Source organism: Muntiacus reevesi, chromosome 6, assembly GCF_963930625.1.
Source record: "Muntiacus reevesi chromosome 6, mMunRee1.1, whole genome shotgun sequence".
Taxonomy (NCBI): domain Eukaryota; kingdom Metazoa; phylum Chordata; class Mammalia; order Artiodactyla; family Cervidae; genus Muntiacus; species Muntiacus reevesi.
The window spans coordinates 83,166,021-83,187,108 of NC_089254.1; the positions used below are offsets into that span (position 1 = coordinate 83,166,021).

Sequence of the window (21,088 nt, forward strand, 5' to 3'; positions counted from 1 at the left end):
CTATGCATTTGCTTTTAAAATTCTCAGGACAGACTGGAACCCTGAATGGAAAGAACCTAGAAAGAGTTATACTGAATCCCAGGCTCAGATCGGTCAATGGATAGAGCCCAGGGAGTCGCCAGAGACTAGAAGTCAAGAGACCTTGAGATTAAGAGGTAATAATTAAAAGAGAGAACACCATTAGCACAAGTTAAACAAAACAAAGGGTCACTTCAGTTCAGTTCAGTTGCTCAGTTGTGTCCAACTCTTTGCAACCCCATGGACTGCACCACGCCAGGCCTGTCCATCACCAACTCCCGGAATTTATCCAAACTCATGTCCATTGAGTCGGTGATGCCATCCAACCATCTCATCCTCTGTTGTCCCCTTCTCCTCCTGTCCTCAATCTTTCCCAGCATCACAGTCTTTTCAAAAGAGTCAGTTCTTCACATCAGGTGGCCAAATATTGGAGTTTCAGCTTCAGCATCAGTCTTTCCAATGAACACTCAGGACTGATCTCCTTTAGGATGGACTGGTTTGATCTCCTTGCAGTCCAAGGGACTCTCAAGAGTCTTCTCCAACATTACAGTTCAAAAGCATCAATTCTTCAGCACTCAACTTTCTTTATAGTCCAACTCTCTTTATAGTCCAACTCTCTTTATAGTCTCTCTCTTTATAGTCCAACATCCATACATGACCACTGGAAAAACCATAGCCTTGACTAGATGGACCTTTGTTGACAAAGTAATGTCTCTACTTCTTAATGTGCTGTTTAGGTTGCTCATAGCTTTGCTTCCAAGGAATAAGTGTCTTTTAATTTCATGGTTCCAATCACCATCTGCAGTGATTTTGGAGCCCAAAAAAATAAAGTCAGCCACTGTTTCCACTGTTTCCCCATCTATTTGCCATGAAGTGATGGGACCAGATGCCATGATCTTAGTTTTCTGAATGTTAAGCCAACTTTTTCACTCTCCTCTTTCACTTTCATCAAGAGGCTCTTTAGTTCCTCTTCACTTTCTGCCATAAGGGTGGTGTCATCTGCATATCTGAAGTTATTGATATTTCTCCTGGCAATCTTGATTCCAGCTTGTGCTTCATCCAGCCCAGCGTTTCTCATGATGTAGTCTGCATAGAAGTTAAATAAGCAGGGTGACAATATACAGCCTTGACATACTCCTTTTCCTATTTGGAACCAGTCTGTTGTTCCGTGTCCAGTTCTAACTGTTGCTTCCTGACCTGCATACAGATTTTGCAAGAGGCAGGTCAGATGGTCTGGTAGTCCCATCTCTTGAAGAATTTTCCACAGTTTATTGTGATCCACACAGTCAAAGGCTTTAGCATAATCAATAAAGCAGAAATAGATGTTTTTCTGGGACTCTCTTGCTTTTTCAATGATCCAGGAGATGTTGGCAATTTGATCACTTGTTCCTCTGCCTTTTCTAAAACCAGCTTGAACATCTGGAAGTTCACGGTTCACGTATTGCTGAAGCATGGCTTGGAGAATTTTGAGCATTTCTTTACTAGCGTGTGAGATGAGTACAATTGTGAGGTAGTTTGAGCATTCTTTGGCATTGCCTTTCTTTAGGATTCATCATTTAGGATTTGAAATAGCTCAACTGGAATTCCATTACCTCCACTAGCTTTGTTCGTAGTGATGCTTCCTAAGGCCTACTTGACTTCACATTCTAGGATGTCTGGCTCTAGGTGAATGATCACACCATTGTGATTATTTGGGTCATGAAGATCTTTTTTGTACAGTTCTTCTATGTATTCTTGCCACCTCTTCTTAACATCGTCTGCTTCTATTAGGTCCATACCATTTCTGTCCTTTATTGAGCCCATCTTTGCATGAAATATTCCCTTGGTATCTCTAATTTTCTTAAAGAGATCACTAGTCTTTCCCATTCTATCATGTTCCTCTATTTTTTTGCACTGATCACTGAAGGCTTTCTTATCTCTCCCTGCTATTCTTTGGAACTCTGCATTCAAATGGGTATTTCTTTCCTTGTCTCCTTTGCCTTTCGCTTCCCTTCTTTTCACAGCTATTTGTAAGGCCTCCTCAGACAGCCATTTTGCTTTTTTGCATCTCTTTTGCTTGGGGATGGTCTTGATCCCTATCTCCTGTACAAAGCTACAAACTTCCACCCATAGTTCATCAGGCTCTCTGTCTGTCAGATCCCTTAAATATATTTCTCACTTCTACTGTATAATCATAAGGGATTTTATTCAGGTCATACCTGAATGGTCTAGTGGTTTTCCCCACTTTCTTCAATTTAAGTCTGAATTTGGCAATAAGGAGTTCATGATCTGAGCCACAGTCAGCTCCCGGTCTTGTTTTTGCTGACTCTATACAGCTTCTCCATCTTTGGCTGCAAAAAATATAATCAATCTGATTTCAGCATTGGCCATCTGGTGATGTTCTTGTGTAGAGTCTTCTCTTGCGTTGTTGGAAGAGGGTGTTTGCTATGACCAGTGCATTCTCTTGGCAAAACTCTATTAGCCTTTGTGCTGCTTCATCCTGTACTCCAAGGCCAAATCTGCCTGTCACTCCAGGTGTTTCCTGACTTCCTGCTTCTGCACTCCAGTCCCCTGTAATGAAAAGGACGTCTTTTTTGGGTGTTAGTTCTATAAGGTCTTGCAGGTCTTCATAGAATCCTTCAACTTCAGCTTCTTCAGCATTACTGGTCAGGGCATAGACTTGGATTACCCTTATACTGAATGGTTTGCCTTGGAAATGAACAGCCATCATTCTGTCATTTTTGAGACTGTATCCAAGGACTGCATTTCAGACTCTTTTGTTGACTATGATGGCTACTCCATTTCTTCTAAGGGATTCCTGCCCACAGTAGTAGATATAATGGTCATCTGAGTTAAATTCACCCATTCCAGTCCATCTTAGTTCAATGATTCCCAGAATGTTGATGTTCACTCTTCCATCTCCTGTTTGACCACTTCCAATTTGTCTTGATTCATGGACCTAACATTCCAGGTTCCTATGCAATATTGCTCTTTACAGCTTTGGACCTTGCTTCTATCACCAAAGGGTAGAAAAGTCAATTCAACAAACATTGCCTAGACCTAATAAGCAAAGTCCTATCTGATGCCCTAAAGTACAAACATGGGCAGTTAAGAGAACAGTATGTACAGAGAATCACAGGGCAAGGAAAAGAACTCTGAGCACAAGCCATGCTGTTAATTTCCTCAGGATGAGGTCTACAAGTCTGAGATAACAGTGACAGTTCAGATAACAAAAGAAGTCACCCTCAACATACTGCTGTTGCTGCTGCTGCTGCTGCCAAGTCACTTCAGTCGTGGCCGACACTGTGTGACACCATAGATGGCAGCCCATCTATGGGCTCCGCCATCCCTGGGATTCTCCAGGCAAGAACACTGGAGTGGGTTGCCATTTCCTTCTCCAGTGCATGAAACTGAAAAGTGAAAGTGAAGTCGCTCAGTCGTGTCTGACTCTTCAAGACCCCATGGACTGCAGCCTGCCAGGCTCCTTTGTCCATGGGATTTTCCAGGCAAGAGTACTGGAGTGGGGTGTCATCGCATTCTCCACAACATACTGCTATATATTAAAAAAAAAGACATAAAAATCAAACGTTGCCTGGAGATAGTCTTGTCTTTGATATAGCATATTATCTTACATAATTAAAATCATTCTCCTAAATTGACTTATTTTGCTTTTATTACTGAAGAACAGGTTATCTGGAGAAAAAGTTAAGTTTTGTTATCAGTTTTACAAAACTATGCAATTATTACTATGAACCACAAGAGGGCGACAGTTTCAAAGACCAGAGTAAAGAATATAGAATGAAAATTATTATTATAAATTACTTAGCTTGTGAAGCAGAATTTTAATTCCCCCCCAAAAGCAGAACTTTAACAACACTATTCTTGGAGTTCTTATTCAGAATTTTAGGCCTAGAAGAAAACTAAAAGGATGTCTCTTTTTGTGTAAAAAATTTCATTTTCATTTTCTTCCATATAAATCATCTAAGTCGTGTCCAACTCTTGCAACCCAATCGACTATAGCCCTCCAGGCTCCTCTATCCATGGGATTCTCCAGGCAAGAATACTGGAGTGGGTTGCCATTTTAGCCATATAAAATATCTCTCTTCTTCTTTAATTTAGAAAATTTATATAAAATTATTTACTGGATAACAGTAACTTACACATGCATATATCTTTGTATTTTTAAGTACTCTCATAAATGTAATATTTTGTATTTTTCACTTACAAATCCCTCTAATGTAGATATGCCAGAAATTATTAAGTCCTTTTATAGATAAAGAATCTAAGGCTTAGTAGAAAGGAGTAACTTGTCCAAGTAAATACCATTAATAAGTAGAAAAGGTAGAATCTCATTAAGCATATTTTCCACTAGTTTACACAGTTGCCTATTAACAAAACAAGATAACAATGATACCTTTTGGTCTATCCATATAAATTTAGAATATTATTTAAATAGAGCTCTGCTATAACACAAATTTACTTTTATACTTGTCAATAAGACCTTTCACAGACTACTTGCAAGCAGTGCTCACTATTTAACTATTAACACTAAGAAACAAACGTTGCTTTCATCTGAGAGAAGATGGGAATAGAAGTGACATTTAAAATAAAACAGTATTTGCAGAGATCAGTGATTAGGAGAAAGGGAAATCAGACACAGAAACCATCAGCAAACTTAACTGTTACTTCCAAATACTGTCACATTCCCAAAGCCACTCAATTTTGCATGTTATAAAAGAGACAGATGTGTTAATACTATTGCTTTGTTAAACCTGGTGTTTAATTGTTCCATCTTCAGGAAGTAGCAGAGTATCATAGAGCTACTTAAATAGACTCAACATCTGACACCTAAAATTGTATTCGATTAGAAAGGAAAGGACGACATGAGTAACAGGACACATAGTAACATCCACAAACACACAGTATATAAAGAAACAAAGTGACAGTAAGAAAATCTGCTTGAAGTTAGTGTTATGAGTAATTACAGAGATGTCAAAGATGATTATTTCTTTGGATAAAAAGGTTGTGTTCAACTAAAAATAAAAAATTGTGGCTATTTTTAATTTTTTTAATTCTTAACTGTTATCCCAAGAGCGCAACTTTACTTTCCCATATCTAAGGTAATAAATAACTCTTCTGGTTACTTCCACTTTAGAGGTACTCCTGGTAAAGCAGAAGTTAGAGACACCTGAATTGCTACATCCTTGGGTTCCCCCTCATTCATTCATTTAATCATTCTACCAATATTTGTTAAGATAAGTACAAAAAAAGAGATCATCCAAAAAGTAAATGAGTCATTTGCTTATGGACCTGACAATCCAGTGGTAAAAATTAACATTACAAAATATATTGTTACAAATTGTGGTATTACAAAGTAAAATTTGGGGTGCAGTGAGAAGCATGATATGATAATTTGGATATCCAAGTTGTATTGTCTGTCACAGAAGCCTTTGAGTAGGTGACATTTAAGATGAGATTAGAAGCTGGGCACTGAGAAAAGGCTTCAAGAAAAATAGTGTATCCTGCCCACAGTAGGGAGGGATTGGCTTGTACAAATAACAGGCTTTTTAACTGTGTCAGTGACTAGCACACATCCTGTAGAAGAAATAAGCCATAAAAATCCAACGTGCAGAGAATACATACGTGTGTGTGTGTGTGTGTGTGTGTGTGTGTGCTGAGTCGCTCAGTTGTCTCCGACTCTCTGCGACGTTATGGACTGTTACCCGCCAGGCTCCTCAGTCCATGGGATTCTCCAGGCAAGAACACTGGAGTGGGTTATCATGCCCTCCTCCAGGACTTCTTCACATCCCAGGAATCAGACCCGTGTCTCTTATGCCTCCTTCATTGCAGCTAGTTTCTTTACTGTTAGTGCCACCTAGGAAGCCCTATGTATGTGTATACACACATATATATTAATATTTATAATCATTGTAGAAGGGAATAAAAAAGGTATCTCCTCTAAAGAGGAGAATCAGAGACAGGATGCTGGACTGAGGGGTTCAAGACAGTCCAACTCTGAGTTCACAGATTTCTAAGACCATTAGGAGAATCAGACCGGACAGTACTTTCTCTTTTTATCTCACAGGGATAAGGATCAAATGAGATAATACACTAATGCTGAATAGCTTATTTATCTATTGTTAATATAAAAGCATTTTTAATTTTACTCCGGCCTTAATTCCTGTCCCCTCAGACACTATTCATATTTTAAAATTTTCTAGTCCAGATTCCCCAGACAACTTCTTAAAATAACAAGGTCTTCCTTTTGTCTTTAGTAAACCCACTTTTCCTACTAATGAAAAATTAATATTTTATGCAAAGCCTATTTCAAACTTACGTTCTAGTGCATTATAAAGAAGTTCAAAATCTTCTTTTATTTGAGGATGATGCCTCCGGTAATAATCCAGTTTCATCCACTCTTCTTTTTCTCTTATCTTCCTGTGTTCTTCCTCTGCTTCCCATTGCAACCTGAACATTTTCTGTCTTCTTAAATCCTCTACCACAACTTTTGCATGCCATCGTCTGTAGTAAGTCTGTATCACAATTATCTATAGTTAAATAAAATAAAATATGGTCAACCTTATTAGACAAGGAAAAGAAACAATGATTATTTCTATTGTAATTCAACAACTACTAAAAAATACCGAGTGTCCAGCTTTAGCTCTATGCCATAAATTCTCACGTACATTCTAACAGAAATACAACAGCTACCTGACTTTGAAATCTAGTAACAGGTATACGTTCATAGGAGACAACTAGTTAGTATGATGTTAAGAGCATGACTCTGGAATAAAAATTAGTTTAAATCTTCCCTCTTCCTACTACTCACTAGTTAGTTAATTTTTGGTAAGTTACCTGCCATCTCTGTGATTTAGTAGCCTCATCTGCAAAAGAGTGATAATAACAGTATTATGCATATAAGTGCTCAGCTCAAGCCAGGTACACCACAGGTCCTCAATAAATACTACTATTGTTATGAATATGAATTTATCTCCAGTTTTTCTTGTCATTAGCTTAGGCTCATATCTTTTAAAAATGGTGCAATCCTAAAGGAAATCAATCCTGAATTTTCACTGGAAGCACTGATGCTGAAGCTGACGCTCCAATACTTTGGCCACCTGATGCAAAGAACTAACTCATTGGAAAAGACCCTGATGCTGCGAAAGACTGAAGGCAGGAGGAGGCGGGGATGACAGAGGACAAGATCATTGGATGGCATCACCAACTCAATGGACATGAGTTTGAGCAAGCTCTGGGAGGTGGTGAAGGACAGAAAGGCCTGGTGTGCTGCAGTCCCGGGTCACAAAGAGTCAGACACGACTGAGTGACTGAACAACCACCACATGGCAGGGCTTCCCAGGCAGCGCTAGTGGTAAAGAAACCACCTGTCAACACAGGAGACATGAGAGACGCGCATTCGATCCCCGGGTCAGGACGATCCCCTGGGGAGGGCAGGACAACCCACTCCAGTGTTCTTGCCTGGAGAACCCCATGGACAGAGGAGCCTGGCGAGCTACAGTCCATGCGGTTGCAAAGAGTCAGACACGACTGAAGTGACTTAGCGCACAGCCACACAGCACGTAAGTTATACGTGGAAATCACCAAAGCAAGCATGAATTTATTAAATTGTGAGAAAAATATATATGTCTGGAGATACAGCATAGTACTAGAGTCTAAAAAAGTTTGTGACATAAGTGAGAGAGTTTTTGTTTTTTATTTACTAAACTCATTTTTAAAAAGTAAAATATAGAGAGGTTAGATCAAGATTGAGGGTAGAGAATAGGCTGACACATCCTTTCCCCTCATCCTAGTCCCTAATCATTACAGAAGAATTATAGAAGCAGAAATCAGTAAAGACACTGGAGGTATCTTCCAATAGAACAGAAACTGTGAAAAAATCCCTTTAAGAAAGGAGACAACCAGAATAAATTGAAGAAGGAATTAGTGTTACGGCTCTTTTAGAATTTTTCTAGCAGGATTTCCAATCTGTACTGGAAAATCCCCCACGGAGAGAAAACACTGAAGGAATCCACAGCCTAATTTTGTACCGGAGAGGTAAGCTAGACAACACAGAAGTGTCTCTAAGACGTTTCAATCCCAGAATTGGTGGATCCTGTGAGCAGAAGGGGCCTTAGGGCAACTAAAAAGATGACTGCTTGATAAATGCAAAAGAGACAGGCTCCTCTAAAGCAACTCCGATAAAGATCACCAGAGGTATTTGCCTCTAAGTTAGGTAAGAGTGGGCTTCCCTGGTGGCTCAGATGGTAAAGAATCTACCTGCAATGAAGGAGATGTGAGTTTGATCCCTGAGCCTGGAAAATCACCAGGTGAAGGGAATAGCTATCCACTCCAGTATTCTTGCCTGGAGAATCCCATGGACAGAGGAGCCTGGTGGGCTACAGCCCGTGGGGTTGTGAAGAGTTGAACACGACCAAGTGACTAGCACTCACAAGAGTGGTTAGTGTCCCAGAAGGCTGGTGACACCCAGAATGAATACAAGCCTCCTCTCCAGAAAACTAGAAGCCTTCCAGAATTAAGCCTTGCCCATCCCCTACAGCCACTGGAGTTAGTTAGGCTACAGTAAAGAAATATGCTATAACACACAGGACATCAGGAATTTCAAATACTCTGGAGTACACCTCTAAGAATAGACAAAGATTTGAGAGGAACTGACAAAATAAAAGGTTCCTCATTTAAGGTAGAAGTAATTACATTTGTGTGCAAGAGAATCACTAAAACAAAGGTTCTCAAAGTATGGTGGCCAGAGTACCAGCAGCAGCAGCAACTGGAAAATTGGTAGAAATGAAAATTCTCAGGTCCCACCCCAGAGTTACTGAATTGGAAACTCTGGGATACGCATGGATTCTGTATATTCACACATTTTCCAGATGTTCTGATGCCTGCCAAAAGTTTAGAACCTTTGGTTCTAAAGAGTAAAGAGTAAAAGACTATGACCAAAGTTTACTTTTTGAAATTAAAAAAAAAAAAGAATCAGCATACTGGGTTTAGCTTGGGGGGCTATTAAACTTATTGAACTTATTAAAAATACTAAGACCCAGTTGTTTAAACAACAGTTTTTCCCTTCTCATGTGATAATCTAGGGATTGGGTCTGGATTGGCAAAAGGTTTAGGGCTAGTAGGAAACTCTGTGTTAATATTACAGGTGGTGTCCTCCTTGTGTATCTTAGGGGTTAGTCAACTTATCATCATCTTCTAGCCTGTCAAAAGGGGCAAAAGACAAAAAAACTGCAACCCAATCACTTCAAGAGCAGTATCCAAAAGGGGCACACATCATTTCCGCTTCCATTTCTTTCCCCAGGCCTCACCAACATAGAAAAGAGGTTGTAAAATGTAGTTTTCAATGTTATAGCCTCTTTTGTGCTGTGCTGACTCAATTGTGTCCAACTCTTTGTACCCCATGGACTACAGCCTGCCAGGCTCCTCTGTCCATGGGATTCTCCAAGAAAGAATACTGGAGCGGGTTGCCATTTCCTCCTCCAGGGGATCTTCCCAACCCAGCAACTGAACCCGCTTATCCTGTGTCTTCTACACTGGCAGGTGGATTCTTTATCACTTTCCCACAACAGGTGGGAAGCCTGCTGTAGTCCCATGCCCAGCTAAAGATTTACTACAATGAGAAGAATGAGTATCAGCCAATAACTATTAATAGTAGTTTATTCTGCTAATCTGCAGAATATATGGAGTCTAAGAGGGAATCAGTAAGCAAGAAATTTAGGCAAGAAAATCTTTTAGAACACAGGGTGAAAGGTTGTAAAAATTAGAAAGAATGGAGGAAAATTGAGAAACATGGAAGATAAATGTAGACATTCCAAAATATGTCCAATACAAGTCTCAGACAGAATGAGGAAATTTGGATTAGAGAAATGGCTCAAAATATAATAGAAGAACATTTCACCAAACTAAAGAAAGACACAATCTCTCAGACAGAAAGGAACCATCACCAGATCAAAAGCACATCGCAATAAGATTACTTCATGCTCAGTTGTTCAGTCATATCCAACTCTTTGCGACCCCATGGACTGTAGCCCGCCAAGCTCCTCTGTCCATGGGATTCTTCAGGCAAGAATACTGGAATGGGTTGCCATTTCCTTTTCTGGGGGTTCTTCCTAACCCAGGGATCAAACCTGTGTCTCCTGCATCACAGGCGAATTCTTTACCCACTGAGCCATTGGGGAGGCCTGCAGATTAAGTCAAAATCCTAAAAGCTTCCACGAAGAGGAAACAAAGAACTGAGAATCCCATTTACATCAGATACACTATCTTTGTAGCTGTTTTAGTAAAAAGCTGCTACACAGGTATAAAACAAAATAATTCCGAAAATAAGTTTTAATCTAACCACTCAAACTAAAACCCAAAATGAGTTTAATTCAATAGGACTTACATGGTTCACCTCAAATGCATAATCTCTGAAATAATTACTAAAGAATATGTACTAAGAAGAACAATAAGTTGAAGATGAAAAATTAAAGAAGTGAACCAAAACTTCCAAAAAATGTTTTAAGGTATAACCTTTATTATTTGAAAAAATCATATATAATATCAATGTAAATATATAAGAATAATCTGAAGTCATTATTATATAGCAAATTATAATGATATATATACAATTGTAATTCCAATATCAAATCCTCACTGAATGGGAAGAATGAAGGAGGAGGATAAAGAAATGAAAAAAAGCCAGATAGGGTCCTTGACTTATTCATGGAAAAAAATAGTCAGCCTGATTAAATATGCATTTGGTATAAAAATGGGACTTCCCTGGTGGCTCAGATGGTAAAGAATCTGCCTGTAATGCAGGAGACCTGGGTTTGATCCTGTGTTGGGAAGATCCCCTGGAGAAGGGAATGGCTACCCACTCCAGTATTCTTGTCTGGAGAATTCCATGGACAGAGGACCCAGGCAGGCTATGGTCCATGGGGTCGCAAAGAGTTGGACATGACTGAGTGAGCAACACTTTCACTTCTCATAAAAAATTTAAGTGCATTAAAAAATTTTATGAGTAGCCACTAAAAAAGTAGAAACAAAGTACCTATTTCTAAACTATGAAAGAACAAAAAAATGAAAAGTTTAGTCAAATCAAAAAAGTTAGTAAACTAAGTCACTAAATCAAATCAAAAAAGGCAATAAACAAACAAGAATAAATAAATAAAAACCAAAATTACATGAATGGAAGGAATGACTAGAAAAATATCAGTAGTCACACATAATATAATCTTATTCACAGCACAAAAGATTTAAAATAAATACTAAGCATTGAGCTTAGTATTAGAAGTTCAAGAATAAAATAAACATGACAAAAAATAGAAAGGAACCAATCAAGATAGAAGAATTTATTAAATGGAAATTTACTCCTTATACTGGCTTTTAACCAATCCCTCTGTCTACAGCTCACATCTCACTTCTGTCTTCCACAGAAACTCCAATTCACTTTCAAGATTCTATGGGGCAAACTAATTTGGTTTTTTATGCTATCCCCCTTGGCAGGCATTTAGATTTTCACTTTCTCTGCTCAAGTAAGTCAAGTTAACACTTCTCCATCTGCTTTATAACTTTAAAAAATCGACTGACATTTACTGTTCTCTCTTCTCATATATTCTTTGTTCCTGTATGTTTATAATTTTCTTATTCCTTTAATATCACTTTATCGGAGTCTGAAAAGTGTTGTAGTGAAAACTTAACAACTTTTCCCTCCTATTTCCATATAAACTTCAATCTTACTCAGGAGCAACAACATAAATCTTTAAAAATGTAATTATCACATACTCCCAACATGGAAGGTCACATGACCCAGTTCAGGCCAATGAGCTGTAACTTGAATCACTGGCTTTCAGGGGAAATTGCTAAATGGCCTCCATGAGACATGCTCCATGACTTTTCCCTTCTTCTTGCAGATGGAGACATTATGATGAAGGCTGATAAACCTTTTTTTTTTGATAAACAATTTTATCATCACAGCAGTAACAAACTCATGATAATAAGGGGTGTGGGTGTGTGTGTGTGTGTGGGTGTGTGTGTGTGGGTGTGGGTGTGTGTGCATGCGCATGCACTCCATTGTGTCTGACTCTTTGTGACCCCATGGACTGGGGCCACCAAGCTCCTCTGTCCGTGGAATCTTCCAGGCAAGAATATTGGAATGGGTTGCCATTTTCTACTCCAGAGGACCTTCCCAACCCAGGAATCAAACCCATGTCTCTTGCATCTCCTACATTGGCAGGTGGATTTTTTACCACTGTGCTGCCTGGGAAGCAATAATAAGATTAATGGAGTGGAAAGGTAATAGGAGTTCAGGTTCCTAATGACATCAGAGAGTCACCAGCCAGGCCTCGTACAGCCAAAAATTAATAATTAGTTCAGACTGAGAAAATAGGAATCTGTCGAGCTCAAATACCAGGCATGAGTAAAGTCAGCTACAAAGTTAATAGGAAGTAATACTTCTCCCAAGGACACTCTGCAGCCATAAAATGTCATGACAAACCCCTTCTTTGAGTGACTATGATTTTCTTATTCTGAGAAACTTTGTTTCCTAAAATCATAATCTATCACAAACTTTGCTGTCTGAAATTAGATCACTAAGGATGAAACATCCCACTCTTGCCTGGAGGATCTACATTATTTTGACAGAGAGAAGCAGCCTTGATTCACAACCACCGTGCTGAACTTCAGAGAAGAAACAACATCTCCCTCCTAACTTTGTTACAAAAGCAACAGGACTCTGGTCCATGTCTCAGTCCAGACCTGATGTTGATCCATCTACACACAACCCTGTTTTATACCAAAACAATCAAAATACTGTGCCACTTAAATTTCACCAAAATGTCACTCCTCCCCAAAACTCTATAATAGCTCCCTATTTTCATTTTGTGAAAATTAGTTTGGACTGAAAAAATAAAAATTACTCAGGCTGAAATAACTTTCAGGCACTGATAAAGTCAGCTACAAAGTTGGTCCCGTGGTCCCCCTGGTGAGCAGTCTCCCTCAGGGCAATGAGTCAACAGACACAGTAAAGGCTCGTCTCTCAAGGTCATGGGCTAATTGGCTAGAACAGCAGTCCAGATCCAGGTTTCTTGTCACACAAAAAGCAAGATCACTGTTTTCAATTCTTTTTACTGAAGCAAAATGATGCTAGGAGGTAACACAGATAAAATGTATCTGTTCCGTATGTCATGTTTAACTGAAATCCCAAATGTTTAATAGGGTAAAGATGTCAATTTTTAAAAATATAGATACACAAATTTGCATGTACACAAATACACACAATAAAACAAAGTTATATTTATGACTGTGGGGTGATACAGCCTTCTACAACAATATATAAAATGCAAAAACCATAAAAGGGAATATTATTAATAATAAATTTTACAATAAAGACATCATAAAGTAAGTATGATTGATAGGCTGAGAGAAAATATAAAAATATATGTAATATCTATATGCAGACAAAAAATTTTAAATGTTATGTGCTACTATGAAGGGCACTCCAATACCCTTGCCTGGAAAATCCCATGGAGGGAGGAGTGTGGTAGACCACAGTCCATGGGGTCGCAGAGTGGGACACGACTGAGCGATTTCACTTCACTTCACTATGAAGTCAGCATGGAATAGGCTCTTATAAATGGTTTCTGGGCATATAATTTGGTACAATATTTCTGAAAAACACTGGAAATATCTTAAGACTACAAAAAGTCATCATTTTTCTCCTAGTAATTCAACTTCTAACATCTCTAAATAACTTTTAAATGCACACTACAACTTATAGAGCATTAAAACATGTCTACATGTCCTACAAAAGGATGTAATTAAATTACACTGTTTATACTGTGGCATAATATAATGTCATTAAGTCATTTATAATAAAAAATAAAAGGTAGAGAAATGTTTATGATATAATGCTATGTGTACAAGTAACTTCTTTAAAATTCCATGCATAACTATCTCCCAATGGAAAGTAAGAAAAAGAAAAATCTGAGTGAGAAATTTTCTGCTTTTTTTTTTTAATGATTAATGCCATTTGGAGGGCTTCCCAGGTGGTGCAAGTCGTAAAGAACCCGCCTGCCATCACAGGAGACATGAGATGCAGGTTTGACCCCTGGGTCAGGAATATTCTTGCCTGGAAAATCCCATGGATAAAGGAGCCTGGCAGGCTACAGTTCATAGGGCTGCAAAGAGTCGGACACAATTTAGCATGTAATGCCATTTGGAAAAAGGAAGGAAAATACTGTATTGACTATGTTCAGGGTTAGAGTTAGATATGAATAAAAATTTTTGTTTAAAATATATTGTCAGGGAATATCAATAAAGACACAGAAATTAAAAAAAAAAAAGAACCAAGTAGAAATTTGGGGTTTGACAGTAAAACAACTGAAATGAAAATACAAAAAAACATGCTCAAGAGCAGATTTTAACTGGCAAAAGAAAGAATGAATTTGATGATAAATCATTAGAAATTATCCACTCTGAAGAAAAGGGGGGAAAAGATAAAGTAAAAGAGACTCAGAGAGCTTTAGGATACCATCAACTAAACCAGCATACTTAACTATAGAGGAAAGTCTTCAAACTGAAAGAAAATGATATGAAATGTTAATTTTAACTCAAGTGAGATGCAGGTGATTGTTATTTGCTTTTCCTATTTTTAATAGGCATGTTTAAAAATATATATATATTTAAAACTTAAAAGATAAAAATCAACTGCATAAAAACAACAATTATAAAAGGAATTATAGGACTTAGAACATAAACAGAATATACGTTTGTATGTTGATAGCACAGATAGCACAAAGAAGGGATAAACAGAGTTCTATAGCACAAAGAAGGGATAAACAGAGTTCTATTGAAGCAGTTTCCATTTTTATTGAATTTCAGTTAGTATTAATATGAAGTATGTTGCTATAAAATGAGATATATATTCTAATGCCTAATTATACTTGGAGCAACCACTTAGCAAATAACTTTTTAAAATTCTTAAACAATAAAGCAGTAATAAAAAAAAACTTCATTAAAATTGGGCAAAGTATCTGAATTTACATTTCTCCTAAAAGTATATATGCAAGTTGTTAATAAGTACATGAAAAATATTCAGTGTCATTAGCCACAGGGTATGCAAATTAAAACCACAATGAGATACCACTTCACACTCACTAGGATGGCAATAATCCAAGAGTGTTGATAAGGATACGGAGAAATTAGAATCCTTACACACTGATGGTGGGACATAAATATGGTCAAACTGCTTTGGAAAAGAGTCTGGCAGTTCCTCAAAAAGTTACATGGAATTACCATTTGATCTAGCAGTTACATTCCTAGGCATATACCCAAGAGAAATGAAAATACATATCCGTATAAAAATTTTTATGTGAATGATTATAGCAGTTTTATTCCTAATAGCCAACAGGTGGGAAAAAATCAAATGTCCATCAACCGAAAAATGGATAAACAAAATGTGGTGTATATATATTGACTACCTATAGTAGGTATATACAATTGGGTATATACAATGTGTGTGTGTTAGTCCCTAGTCATGTCTGAATCTTTGCGACCCCATGGACTGTAGCCCACCAGGCTCCTCTATCCATGGCAAGAATACGGGAGTGGATTGCCATTTCCTTCTCCAGAGGATCTTCCCGACCCAGGATTGAATCCGGGTCCCCTGCATTGCAGGCAGATTCTTTACCATCTGAGCTATATGTGTTGCAACACAGAGACTATACATTGCATGATTACATGCATATGAAATCTCCAGAATGGGCAAATCAACAGAGGCAGAGAGTATATGAGTGGTTGTCTAAAGCAGAAAGGACTGGAGGGAAATAGGGTCTGGCTACTGTTAGATGCGGTCTTTCTTTCTGGGATGATGATGTTGTTTAGTCACTAAGTTGTGTCTGACTCTTTTGCAACGCCATGGACTACAGCCTGCCAGGCTCCTCTGTCCATGGGATTTCCCAGGCAAGAGAATTTCCTCCTCCTGGGGATGTTCCCGACCCATGGATCAAAGTCGCATCTCCTGCATTGGCAGGTGGATTCTTTACCACTGAGTCACCAGGGAAGCTGTCTGGGATGATGAGAATATTCTAAAATTGATATGGTGATGGTTGCATAACTCTATTTATATAGTAAAAAAGTTTTTTTAATCACTGAATTGTACACTTTTTTAAAAAGTACACATTGTATGGAAAATAAAAGTTTTAATTTAAAAAAAAATTGAGATGGTACTAGAAAACACTTATTTAACATAAAAGGCACGAAATGAACAGGGGAACCAGAGAGCCACACAGCATATAGAAAACAAGTAGCAAAATGACTGATATGCTCCAGTCTTATCAATAGTCACACTATAAATTTATTAAACATTCCAATCAAAAGGCAGAGATTATCAGACTAGATAAAGAGACGTGATCCAATCATATGCTCTCTAAAAGAAATATACTCTAGATTCAAAGACTCAGATTGAAAGCAAAAGGATAAAAAAAGAAAAACAGATCATGTAAACAATAATATAAAAGTGATGGGGTGACTTTATTAATATCAGATAAAATAGATTTTAATATCCAATTGATCTATTAGTTTGGAAAGTTCCATATAGGTGATTCAAATGTCAGAGGCTTCAGGCCAAGGGACAGAAGATTGAAGCCAAGGGACAGAAAGGACAAAGCTTATAAAAAGGAAAGGGATTTACTAAAGGAAAGGGAAGGATTAGGAACATTTAGGATTCTGGTTCCTTATTCTGGGGTGTGACTGGAGACAGTGACTGCTTTTTAGCAGCAATAAAACTTGACTCACACTGGGCTTTCTAGGTGATGCTGCTGCTGCTGCTAAGTCACTTCAGTTGTGTCTGACTCTGTGTGACCCCATCCCTGGGATTCTCCAGGCAAGAACACTGGAGTGGGTTGCCATTTCCTTCTCCAATGCATAAAAGTGAAAAGTGAAAGTAAAGTCACTCAGTCATGTCTGACTCTTAGTGACCCCATGGACCGCAGCCTACCAGGCTCCTCCGTCCATGGGATTTTCCAGGCAAGAGTACTGGATTGGGGTGCCATTGCATTCTCCGCCCAGGTGATGCTAGTGGTAAGGAAAAAAAAAACACTCTCCAACACAGGTGGTTGTAACAGACGTGAGTTCAATCCCTGGGTTGGGAAGATAGGAGGAGCCAGTATTCTGGATCAACCCACTCCAGTACTCTTGCCTGGAGAATCCCATGGACGGAGGAGCCTGGTCCATAGGGTCGTAAAGAGTTGGACACAACTGAAGCAACTTAGCACACATAGACACACACCCTGACAAACTTTCACTTCTTGATCTAATTCTAATTAACTACCTTTGAGCTTTTTTTCCAACTAGGCCTTGACTTTTGGGCTTCTCTGTTCATCAATGAACTGTCCAGTTTTAGAAAGAGCCCAGCTAAATCGGGCTTCCCAGGTGGCGCTAGTGGTAAATAACCCGCGTGCCAACGCAAGACACATAATAAATGAGTTCGACCCCTAGGTCAGGAAGATTCCCCTGGAGGAGGGCATGGCAACCCACTCCAGTATTCTTGCCTGAAGAATCCCTTGGACAGAAGAGCCTGGCAAGCTACAGTCCACAGGGTCCAAAAAGTCAGACACAATGACGCGACTTAGCATGCACACACCCACCAACTAAATCAGTTTAACCAGAAATCCCACCTTTGACATCTGATCACCCTTGACTGACTAATCACTCTGGCCTGCCCTTACCACAAATGCTGTTAGACTGGTTTAGCCAGGATTCCCCCTTACCCCAGATGTTTTCTCTTTGTAATTTCCATTCATTGACCCCCTCCTACGCTGTTCCTTGGCTATATTTCCCCCCTTTGCCTTGTTGCATTCAAAGTTGAGCCTAATCTCTCTTCCCTATTTCAAAACTCCATTGTAGTATTCCCTTTTGAATTGTCTGCTTACCATCTTTAACAAGTGTTAAGAATAATTTTTTCTTGAACAACGACAACACTCATGTGAGTTCCGTAAGCAAGTGTGCTTAGGGAAATACATACAGAGACACACAAAGAACAATTGGCTTATAAATTTACTTTTTAGTATTTCCCTTTTAATAAGTTATCTTACCGCCTGTAATCTCTTAGCATGGTATTCTGCTGCTGAAAAATATTTTCCTGGTTTTACCAGTTTATCAGTAATATTTGACACATACACACCAATTTTAGTCATCTGTGTGGACGTTGTATTTGTAGTTTGCTGGAGCTTTCCTTTCTGAAAAACTGTCTAAAATAAAAACAAAAAAATTAAGTATACACTACACATAAATTGAGCAAAGAGCTTATTTTGTACATATTTAATGTAATATTTTTCATTATTTTAATCACCATTTAATTCCTTAGAATATTTTAATTTTAGAGAGCTACACAATATAACCTGTGCTGATTCTGCAGCTTCAAAAATCTATATGGAAAAATAAAAAAATTACCTGCGTATCCCTACAAAATGCATTTGGTTTTTCAGGAATCTTTTTAGGTACAGTTTGTGTTCCAGCATTGTGATATTCTATTCCTGTTATTTTATGTCTGAATCCACCAAGAAATGGCTTGTGAAAATCAGATTTTATCATCTCAACAGCTACTTCCTGGTACTGATCAATGCCTGAGGAGATACAACCAAGTTTAAATGAAAGTTCAACTACAAACGGACTCTAAAATTCTTTATCTAAAAGATAGCAAATAACAAACCAGTTTGTACTCTGACAGTTATGATCTGAGAGGCTGCAGCTGATCTAGCTATTCTTCTGATTGGGTATAGATCTTGCTGTAAAGAAAACATTTCCACTTGTACAACATCCTGGGGCTTAATTCCATGTTGTAGTAGCGTCTCATGATTTTTAAGAACTGTTCCTAAAAATGAGTTAAAATTATAAAAATATTATGATAAAGAAATAATTTTATGTACTCATTTTAAGGAATGTTAAACATCAAAGGTGCCTATATGAATGTATATTGTTTAGTTACCAAATAAAAATACTGGTGATGTCCATCTCTTGTTGTATTTTTAGCATGGAAAACTCCACAATGGAAAAAATTAAGGTGGTATTCCTGACCAAGAATTCAGCATTAAAAGGAAAGTAAAAATACAACTCTCAACTCATCAGAAATACAAATATACAATAACCATGCAACTATAAACATTTAAAAATTAAAAACATATTCTATAATATGAGCAAAATCATATTCTAAGCAATGATTCTATAAAAAGAATCACAATGCATTATACATTAAGCATAGATCATATCCATATCAGGGAAAGCCTGATTAGGTTTAATATACACTCCTCTCTTGAATGCAGAAAAGTATACACTCAGAGTCTAAAGAATCCCTTTTTTTCTGTTTCTATTATCAGAAGTTCATATAAATTAATTCATACCAAGGTGGAGCTAAGTCTGTTTCTTGCTGAAAAAAAAGGTACATGATCACTTTATTTTTATGTTTACTGCCTGAACTTATATCTTCAATCCACTGGTTTCGTTCATAAAGTCACTGTAAATTTATTTCTATATTTTAAGGCACACAGAAATACATACAATATTACTGGCTGCTGCTTTGTATAATGAATGACGGAATATATATCAATCTTTCCAATGTATATTCATCCTAAATTACAATTAGGAATTTAACATAGCAAAGGTTTGTTTTACTCATTCTTAGAAATATGTCAGATACCACTAGTCTATTTTAGCTATGTTCATGAAAGCACATTCAAAAATCTTTGAGTTTCAATTTCACCTTAAATTCTTAATTTTAAAAAATTAACATTATAGGGATTTTGTGATAGGTTGAATAATGGCCCTAAAATATATCCATGTACTAATTCCCAGAATCTATGAAGGGTAGATTATCCCAAGATGACGATATGACAAGTAGAGAGAGATTTAAAGATGCTATGCTGCCAGCTTTGAAAATGAGGAAACAAGAATGCAAGAAGTGCAACTCTAGAAAATGGAAAAGGCAAGGAAACAGACTCTCCCCAGAACCTCCAGAGAGAGAAAAGCACTGCTAACACCTTGACTTTATCCAAGTGAAACTGATTTAGGATATTTGGCCTCCAGAACTGTAAGAGAAATTCATGTGTTGCTTTAAGCCAATACTTTTGTCAATTGTTACAACAGCCATAGAAAACTAATACAGAATCCTCTTCAAACTAATACAGAGCTTTCTTCATTCTTCTAATTGCTTCTAGAATAGGCTTAGCCCCACCAAACTTGAACTTCAGTGCTAGTACTAGAAGAAAGTGCCTATCTTAGAGTGTGACTGGCATAGAATCAAGCTCTTTTTTTTTTTTTTTTTTACTGCTGCTGACATAAGTCTGTTATCCAGTGCTATGCTGAGCTTAATCACTCAGTCATGTCCTACTCTTTGCAACCCCATGGACTGCAGCCCACCAAACTGCTCTGCCTATGAGGATTCTTCAGGAAAGAACACTGGAGTGAGTTGTCATGACCTCCTCCAAGGGATTTTCCCAACCCAGGGATCGAAGCCTGGTGTCCTGTACTGTAGGCAGATTCTTTACCATCTAAGCCACCAGGAAAACCCTGTGATGTATGGTACTTACATATAAAGACGAAAGGTCATGAAATGCAAAGAAAGAGATTCTTAGGTACCACTGGCCAGCTACTCCAGTCTCAAAACACTCTCTCATCTCCAGCTTTGAACCTTACCTTATAGTGAATGCCAAGCAGTTCCAAATTCCCTTTTTGGAATCATGCCTACAATTAAGACTCTCACACTCATAAGATGTGGGAATTTGCACAAGTTCCTTAAGTTTTAGCTTCCATATCCCTTCAAAAAGTTAACAGTAATATCTACCTCAAGGGATTGTTGTGTAGATTGAATGATAATGTGATAATGTAGACAGAACATTTTGTAAAAGGACTAGCACATAGTGCTCATTAAATTCAGTTCAGTTCAGTTCATTTCGGTCACTCAGTCAGGTCCGACTCTGCGACCCCATGAAATGCAGCAGGCCAGGCCTCCCTGTCCATCACCAACTCCCAGAGTTCACCCAAACCCATGTCCATTGAGTCGGTGAGGCCATCCAACCACCTCATCCTCTGTCGTCAC

At 38.1% G+C, this 21,088-nt stretch overlaps 1 protein-coding gene, 1 long non-coding RNA gene and 1 other non-coding gene across 7 annotated transcripts in view; 1 reads left to right on the top strand and 2 right to left on the bottom strand.

Annotated features, from left to right (window-relative positions):
* Window positions 1-21,088, bottom strand: part of LOC136171112 (uncharacterized) — a 1,397,893-nt gene that overhangs the window by 82,028 nt on the left and 1,294,777 nt on the right. The window lies entirely within an intron of this gene.
* Window positions 1-21,088, bottom strand: part of IQUB (IQ motif and ubiquitin domain containing) — a 78,938-nt gene that overhangs the window by 44,842 nt on the left and 13,008 nt on the right. For 4 of the 5 annotated variants that reach the window (XM_065939125.1, XM_065939121.1, XM_065939123.1 and 1 more), the window contains 4 exons: window positions 18,707-18,868; window positions 18,448-18,620; window positions 18,090-18,245; window positions 6,335-6,545 (listed from right to left, as the gene is read on the bottom strand). In XM_065939125.1, the coding sequence (XP_065795197.1) occupies window positions 6,335-6,545; window positions 18,090-18,245; window positions 18,448-18,620; window positions 18,707-18,868 (702 nt within the window). The remainder of the gene's footprint in view (window positions 1-6,334; window positions 6,546-18,089; window positions 18,246-18,447; window positions 18,621-18,706; window positions 18,869-21,088) is intronic. The other variant, XM_065939124.1, reaches the window with a different exon arrangement.
* Window positions 7,940-8,002, top strand: LOC136171272 (U7 small nuclear RNA). The gene has a single exon (XR_010663816.1). It is a non-coding gene; the product is annotated as a U7 small nuclear RNA (small nuclear RNA).